Source organism: Perca fluviatilis, chromosome 7 (assembly GCF_010015445.1).
Source record: "Perca fluviatilis chromosome 7, GENO_Pfluv_1.0, whole genome shotgun sequence".
NCBI classification, from domain to species: Eukaryota; Metazoa; Chordata; class Actinopteri; order Perciformes; family Percidae; genus Perca; species Perca fluviatilis.
The window spans coordinates 36333330-36341983 of record NC_053118.1 but is presented as its reverse complement, the minus strand read 5'-3'; the positions used below and the strand labels follow the sequence as shown (position 1 = coordinate 36341983).

Sequence of the window (8654 nt, the reverse complement as noted above, 5' to 3'; positions counted from 1 at the left end):
TCCCCTGATACTGTATGATGTCTCTTTTATATAGACCTTAGTGGTCCCCTAATACTGTATCTGAAGTCTCTTTTATATAGACCTTAGTGGTCCCCTAATACTGTATCTGAAGTCTCTTTTATATAGACCTTAGTGGTCCCCTAATACTGTATCTGAAGTCTCTTTTATATAGGCCTTAGTGGTCCCCTAATACTGTATCTGAAGTCTCTTTTATATAGGCCTTAGTGGTCCCCTAATACGTTATCTGAAGTCTCTTTTATATAGACCTTAGTGGTCCCCTAATACTGTATCTGAAGTCTCTTTTATATAGGCCTTAGTGGTCCCCTAATACTGTATCTGAAGTCTCTTTTATATAGACCTTAGTGGTCCCCTGATACTGTATCTGAAGTCTCTTTTATATATACCTTAGTGGTCCCCTGATACTGTATCTGATGTCTCTTTTATATAGACCTTAGTGGTCCCCTAATACTGTATCTGAAGTCTTTTTTATATAGACCTTAGTGGTCCCCTAATACTGTATCTGAAGTCTCTTTTATATAGACCTTAGTGGTCCCCTGATACTGTATCTGATGTCTCTTTTATATAGACCTTAGTGGTCCCCTAATACTGTATCTGAAGTCTTTTTTATATAGACCTTAGTGGTCCCCTGATACTGTATCTGATGTCTCTTTTATATAGACCTTAGTGGTCCCCTGATACTGTATCTGATGTCTCTTTTATATAGACCTTAGTGGTCCCCTAATACTGTATCTGAAGTCTCTTTTATATAGACCTTAGTGGTCCCCTAATACTGTATCTGAAGTCTCTTTATATATAGCCCTTAGTGGTCCCCTAATACTGTATCTGAAGTCTCTTTTTATATAGACCTTAGTGGTCCCCTAATACTGTATCGAAGTCTCTTTTATATAGGCCTTAGTGATCCCCTAATACTGTATCTGAAGTCTCTTTTATATAGGCCTTAGTGGTCCCCTAATACTGTATCTGAAGTCTCTTTTATATAGACCTTAGTGGTCCCCTAATACTGTATCTGAAGTCTCTCTTTTATATAGACCTTAGTGGTCCCCTAATACTGTATCTGAAGTCTCTTTTATATAGACCTTAGTGGTCCCCTAATACTGTATCTGAAGTCTCTTTTATATAGACCTTAGTGGTCCCTATAATACTGTATCTGAAGTCTCTTTTATATAGGCCTTAGTGGTCCCCTAATACTGTATCTGAAGTCTCTTTTTATATAGGCCTTAGTGGTCCCCTAATACGTTATCTGAAGTCTCTTTTATATAGACCTTAGTGGTCCCCTAATACTGTATCTGAAGTCTCTTTTATATAGTCCTTAGTGGTCCCCATAACTGTATCTGAAGTCTCTTTTATATAGGCCTTAGTGGTCCCCTAATACTGTATCTGAAGTCTCTTTTATATAGACCTTAGTGGTCCCCTAATACTGTATCTGAAGTCTCTTTTATATAGACCTTAGTGGTCCCCTGATACTGTATCTGATGTCTCTTTTATATAGACCTTAGTGGTCCCCTAATACTGTATCTGAAGTCTTTTTTATATAGACCTTAGTGGTCCCCTGATACTGTATCTGATGTCTCTTTTATATAGACCTTAGTGGTCCCCTAATACTGTATCTGAAGTCTCTTTTATATAGACCTTAGTGGTCCCCTAATACTGTATCTGAAGTCTCTTTTATATAGACCTTAGTGGTCCCCTAATACTGTATCTGAAGTCTCTTTTATATAGACCTTAGTGGTCCCCTAATACTGTATCTGAAGTCTCTTTTATATAGACCTTAGTGGTCCCCTAATACTGTATCTGAAGTCTCTTTTATATAGACCTTAGTGGTCCCCTAATACTGTATCTAAAGTCTCTTTTATATATACCTTAGTGGTCCCCTGATACTGTATCTGATGTCTCTTTTATATAGACCTTAGTGGTCCCCTAATACTGTATCTGAAGTCTTTTTTATATAGACCTTAGTGGTCCCCTGATACTGTATCTGATGTCTCTTTTATACAGACCTTAGTGGTCCCCTAATACTGTATCTGAAGTCTCTTTTATATAGACCTTAGTGGTCCCCTGATACTGTATCTGATGTCTCTTTTATATAGACCTTAGTGGTCCCCTAATACTGTATCTGAAGTCTCTTTTATATAGACCTTAGTGGTCCCCTAATACTGTATCTGAAGTCTCTTTTATATAGACCTTAGTGGTCCCCTAATACTGTATCTGAAGTCTCTTTTATATAGACCTTAGTGGTCCCCTAATACGTTATCTGAAGTCTCTTTATATGACTTTACACTATACTATGACTATCACCATTTCTAGCCACTGGGGGACCATAGGCAGGCTGGGGGAACTCATATTAATGTTAAAAAACCTCATAAAGTGAAATGTTCATGCCACGGGACCTTTAAGACATTTAATTAAAACTAATATATGCTTCAATCTTTCCAGTTATTTCCAGAAACATCCTGACTGACCCCTCCTCCTCCTCCTCCTCCTCCTCCTCCTCCTCCCAGCCGACAGCGGACAACGCCGATGCTCCGGCTGTGCCGCCCGCTGAACTCGGCCAATCGGAACCTCCGGATGGCACCGCAGGCTTCGATGGGACGGCTCAGGAGGGGAGCCAATCGGGGAACGGCTCGGCTCTCGTCGCCGGGGAGACGGAGACGGAGCCGCTGGCGCTCGGTCTGAGAGCGGCGGCGGGGAAAGGAAGCCGAAATCCCGCCAAACCTGCACATGCCGACGAGATGTAGACGCTTTCAACCACTATGACTGGACTTCATGTTCAACGTCTCGCTCAAAGGCTACATTTACATTGCTACGTTTTGGTTTAAAAAACGCTACGTTTCCCCCTCTCATTCCCCCTGCGCTGGCGTGTCCCCCTCTCATTCCCCCTGCTCTGGCGTGTCCCCCTCTCATTCCCCCTGCTCTGGCGTTTCCCCCTCTCATTCCCCCTGCGCCTGCGACATCTCTCTCATTCCCCCTGCTCTGTTTCCCCTCTCATTCCCCCTGCTCTAGCGTTTCTCCCTCTATTCCCCCTGCTCTGTCTTCCCCTCTCATTCCCCCTTGCTCTGGCGTCTCCCCTCTCATTCCCCCGCGCTGGCATACCCTCTCTCATTCCCCCTGCTCTGGTCCCCCCATTTCCCCTGCTCTAGCTGTTTCTCCCTCTCATCCCCCCTGCTCCCTGCGGTCCCCTCTCATTCCCCCTGCTCCGTGCTCTCCCATTCCCCCCTGCTCTGGCGTGTCCCCCCTCCTCATTCCCCCTGCTCTGGTGTTTCCCCTCTCATTCCCCCCTGCGCTCCCGTGCTTCCCTCATTCCCCCTGCCTCTGCGTCTCCCCTCTCTATCTCCCCTGCTCTGTGTTTCCCCTCTCTCATTCCCCCGCTCTGGCGTTTCCCTTTTCATTCCCCCCGCCCTGGCTGCATCCCCCTCTCCATTCCCCCTACTCTGGCGTTCCCTCTCATTCCCCCCACCTGCGTTTCCCCTCTCCTACTGCGTTTCCCCCTCTCATTTCCCCCTGCGCTTGCACATTCCCTCTCCATTCCCCCTGCTCCTGTGTCCCCCTTTCCATTCCCCCTGCTCTGGCGTGCCCCTCCTCATTCCCCTGCTGTGTTCCCCCTCTCATTCCCCCTGCTCTGGTTTTTTTCCCCTCTCCATTTCCCCTGCTCTGGTGTTTTCCCCCTCTCATTCCCCCTGCTCTGGTGTTTCCCCCTCTCATTCCCCGCTGCTCTGGCATTACCCCCTCTCATTCCCCCTGCTCTGGCATTACCCCCTCTCATTCCTGCTGCTCTGGCATTACCCCCTATCTCATTCCTGCTGCTCTGGCATTACCCCTATCTCATTCCTGCTGCTCTGGCATTACCCCCTCTCATTCCTGCTGCTCTGGCATTACCCCCTCTCATTCCCCCATCTCTGGTGTTTCCGAGTTCCTAAACCAGACATTTGGAAACTCTTCTGACCCGTTCTGGTTGGTAATCTGCGGGGTTGTTCCAACGTCTCAACGGCCACAAACGGAGACATTTGGTAACACCGACTCTGACACCGAAACGTTTCTCCTTATCGGTCACAGCGTCTCGTTCTCTGGGACTTAAAGCTACTAACGGTACCATGGTAACTACCAGCAGGGGGCGGAGTCTCCACGCTGTCTCCTTATGTCCACGGAGTTCTCTTTTGGCTCAAAACCGAACGCTTAAAAACCAAAACATAAAATGTAAATGTCGCCAAAGTCACAGCCAGCAAACAACACAAACATTTTCAATAATTTCAATTTCCAAAACGCACACATGTTGACTCAAACCTTAACTTAGTCTTTTGTTTAAAGTCCGAGCTTGAAGAAATAGTTTGACATTTTGAGGGAAATATGCTAATATAATATATGCGTTTTCTTGTTCAGAGTTGGACGAGGAAATTTGCTTCTACTCTCTCATGTCTGTACGGTCGGTGTGACGCTATACAGCCAGCAGCCAGTTAGCTTAGCTTAGCACAAAGACTGGAAACCGATGGAAACTGTTAGCCTGGCTCTGCCCAAAAGGGAACACAAGCTGCCTGCCAGCATCTCTAACGCTCACTTGTTTTGGTTAATTTGTTCAAAACTTAAGCCCCTGACACACCAACCCGACGGCCGACCTTCGTCGGACTGACAGCCTCCCCGAGGTGCCTCGAAACACACCGAAGAGACACCGATTTGAGCGTACGTTCTGCGCGTGTGCGAGACGCACAAAACCGGCAGCTGATTGGACGAACGCGTCACGTGGGGTCTGGCTTCTCGGTATACGATCTGGTATTGTACTAAAATAGTTCACCGAGACGTGTTTCTGAAAACATTTTAAGCGAGAAATAGGCCGTGCAGTTGCTGAATCTGTCTTCATTTCAGATCAACAAAGGTCAGTTTAAAAGATTTTCGTCAGATTTTGAGAGACTCTAGTCACCTCATCCCACTTGTCATTTCCGGGTTAGCTCTCTACCAATCAGATGGGTCATGGAGCCCGACTGCCCGCCTTCCGATTCGGATTCAACGCGTCAAATTGGCCCAAATGAAGGCCGACTGCTCCTCCAACGGACGACGGCCGATTATCGGCTCGGTGTGTCAGCGCCTTAAAGTATAAAAACGATCAGCAGTGACCAGCTCTGAACTCAAAAAGAACATTTCTGGTTACTGTTCAGCCTGGCTTTTATTCTCATAAACTTTGCACTCCGATTCGGGAAATACGGATGGAAACGTTTATCGAAGTTTCCCAAACTTTTACAGAATATCGGATATATTAATAACTGTAAATTTAAGGGTAAATCTGAAGCTAAGGAGTGTATTTTTTGTTAACTTATCTTTTATTTCATCCAGAGGAGGCGTGTTTTTCCTGCTTCACATTAATATCTCAACCCAGTCTCACGGCAGTTCGTGAAATGGTCACATTATTTAATCTATTAGCTTGTTTATTTCGTGGTGGCCAGCACGTTGTTTAAAGAGCCCATATTATGAAAAAGAAATCACTTTTTCTGGGATTTGGGGTGATATTTTGCGTCTCTGGTGCTTCCACACGCATACAAACTTTGAAATAAATCCATCCTTGGTGTTCTGAGTGAGATCTGGTTTCTGAATGTGTCCTGCCTTCAGTCTCCGGGTGAGCTGGTCAAAATCTGCACGGCTTTCTACTTCACTAGCCAAGACGAGGTGGCAAGGGGGCTAACCGTTAGCATGCTAGCTCGTTCTCAATGGCAAAACACTGCTACAACACACTAGTTCACTCTAATCTACAAAATAAATCGTATAGAACTACTTCCATGTCCCTGTTCTGCAGGTATTCCACGCTAAGTGTGAAGTGCGCCCTCGTTTAGAAGAAGTCTCCCGGCTAATCCTGCCTCGTACAGGCCGAAGTTGGAGAAACAGCTAGCTGATGTAGTCCTTACCTAGCTACTGAGAAACAGCTAGCTAGCTGATGTACTCCTTACCTAGCTACTGAGAAACAGCTAGCTAGCTCATGTAGTCCTTACCTAGCTACTGAGCATGTGCGACTCCCAAAAAAAATGTTACAGAAGTTGAGATGCCTCACTCTGTAGCTAAAAAAGAGAGCTCAACACACAGGGTGAAAAGAGGAGCTGCAGCAATGTGCAGTGCAACAAAACTAATGAAAATTAAACCATGTAAACCTATTCTGGTACAACCTCAAAATAAAATTATGAAGCTGAAAATGGGTGTAATATGAGCACTTTAATGTATTTCAATGGGAAGCATCTTTCGTGATCACAGCACGACTACGGTAGCAAGTAGTAATGAAATGCCGAAAATCCGCGTAGGGAGGTTGGTTGGGGGTCGTCTCCCGGCGTGTGACGTTTCCTTTCCACGTTCTTCTTTTTCCTAAACCCAACCTCCGTATAGATGACCCCATTACGTGCTGACCACCAGGAAAAATACCGAGATAATCGTGTCCATGTACACGAATCAATAGATTAAAAATGACGTGACCATTTCACGAACTGCTGTGAGACCGTGTTGCAACCCATATCCAGTTCAGTTACTTTATTTTGTAAATAATGTTGGATTAATTTTTTTTTTTCTTCTGATGGACGGATTTGTCGAGTCTATTTCTGAAGGTTTTTCTATTTCTAACAAAAGTCAAAAGTCCTTCTGAATTAATGAATTGATTGTTGTTTTTGGGTTTGATTTTATTTATGAAGTTCCCCTTGGAGTTACAGGGCTGCTTCAGCCTCTACTGGACCCAAGATAAGATCAGTTAAAAGCGTTCATAACATTATTATATTTATGAATTTTGCAGCAGAGTGCCGCCTCTCTGTCCAACAGCTTTGGTATGTTTGTCATTCATCCGCCCACATGCTTTAAGTTTCATCATTACTTTATTAAAAGGGAACAATCAAGGGAGACTGTCTCTGATTTAATTATTGTGTGTGTGTGTGTGTGTGTGTGTGTGTGTGTGTGTGTGTGTGTGTGTGTGTGTGTGTGTGTGTGTGTGTGTGCGTGTTGTGTGTGTGTGTGTGTGTGTGTGTGTGTGTGTGCGTGCGCGTGCGGCGCGTGGCGGGCGCGTGGCGCGGGTGTGTGTGTGTGTGCGGTATGTCAGTATGTCAGTATGTCAGTATGTCAGTATAAGAATCTACTCAAGTGAAAAGTATTTTATTAGGAAGAAAGGCAAGAATAGGTCAAAACAAACAAAACCTTCAAACAAAGGTGACAAACTTTCATAACAGCGACAAAAACTTTGAAAAGAAAGCCAGTAGAAGTAACTACAGCCTTGTAACTGAAAAACATTTTGCAAAAAATCTTATGTACCCCCTGCAGTCCTCCAGAGTACCCCTAGGGGGACACGTACCCCCTGCAGTCCTCCAGAGTACCCCTAGGGGGACACGTACCCCCTGCAGTCCTCCAGAGTACCCCTAAGGGGACACGTACCCCCTGCAGTCCTCCAGAGTACCCCTAGGGGAACACGTGCCCAGGGTTGTCAGACTGGGGGGGAAAAGGGGACTGAGTACACAGCGCCCAAAAAGATGCTAGAATGCTTGTCTACGCGTACTGATTGTTAAACAGCTAGCACGTCTGGGCCATGAGAGGGTTGGAACAAACCAGCTTTATCTTGAGATGGTTTGCAGGACACGTTTTGTCCCCGTTAGTTTTTGTGGAAAACAACAAACTGTTAAAACACGTTTAACCACCACAGACGTTCATTTACAGACCTCTCCACACACACACACAGACAGGATCTATGGGTAATAAATCCCCAAAAAAAACTCCTCCAGTTAGATTAGAAATGGAAATCAGACCTGCTGAGCCTTCGTTAGTCAGTCAGTCAGTCAGTCGTGTAGCTCTGCACACGGGGAGCTTCTCCAATATTTACATCCCTCTCTCTGTTGAATAATTGACAAGAACCTGACTGGGGGGGGGGGGTCGATCCACTTCCTGTTGAAATGGCAGCGAGACACCGAGGAGTCACACTGCTGATTAAAGATGGCTGGATGATCCACAGATATTACATAAATAATGCCCATACATACTGTTGAAAATACAGAGATTGACTGACTTGATGATGTATTAAAGGTCCGATGACATGGTGCTCTTTGGATGCTTTTATATAGACCTTAGTGGTCCCCTAATACTGTATCTGAAGTCTCTTTTATATAGACCTTTGTGGTCCCCTAATACTGTATCTGAAGTCTCTTTTATATAGGCCTTAGTGGTCCCCTAATACTGTATCTGAAGTCTCTTTTATATAGACCTTTGTGGTCCCCTAATACTGTATCTGAAGTCTCTTTTATATAGACCTTAGTGGTCCCCTAATACTGTATCTGAAGTCTCTTTTATATAGGCCTTAGTGGTCCCCTAATACTGTATCTGAAGTCTCTTTTATATAGACCTTAGTGGTCCCCTGATACTGTATCTGAAGTCTCTTTTATATAGACCTTAGTGGTCCCCTAATACTGTATCTGAAGTCTCTTTTATATAGACCTAGTGGTCCCCTAATACTGTATCTGAAGTCTCTTTTATATAGACCTAGTGGTCCCCTAATACTGTATCTGAAGTCTCTTTTATATAGACCTTAGTGGTCCCCTAATACTGTATCTGAAGTCTCTTTTATATAGACCCTAGTGGTCCCCTAATACTGTATCTGAAGTCTCTTTTATATAGACCTTAGTGGTCCCCATAACTGT

The 8654-nt window shown here is 44.8% G+C and overlaps 1 protein-coding gene across 1 annotated transcript in view; it reads left to right on the top strand.

The window, feature by feature from the left end:
* The window catches only part of creb3l4 (cAMP responsive element binding protein 3-like 4), a 20495-nt gene extending 17592 nt beyond the window's left edge, over nucleotides 1-2903 (top strand). The window contains exon 11 of the mRNA XM_039807345.1: nucleotides 2455-2903. Within this exon, the coding sequence (XP_039663279.1) occupies nucleotides 2455-2756 (302 nt within the window). The 3' untranslated portion in view covers nucleotides 2757-2903. The remainder of the gene's footprint in view (nucleotides 1-2454) is intronic.
* Nucleotides 2904-8654: the final 5751 nt, after the last annotated feature.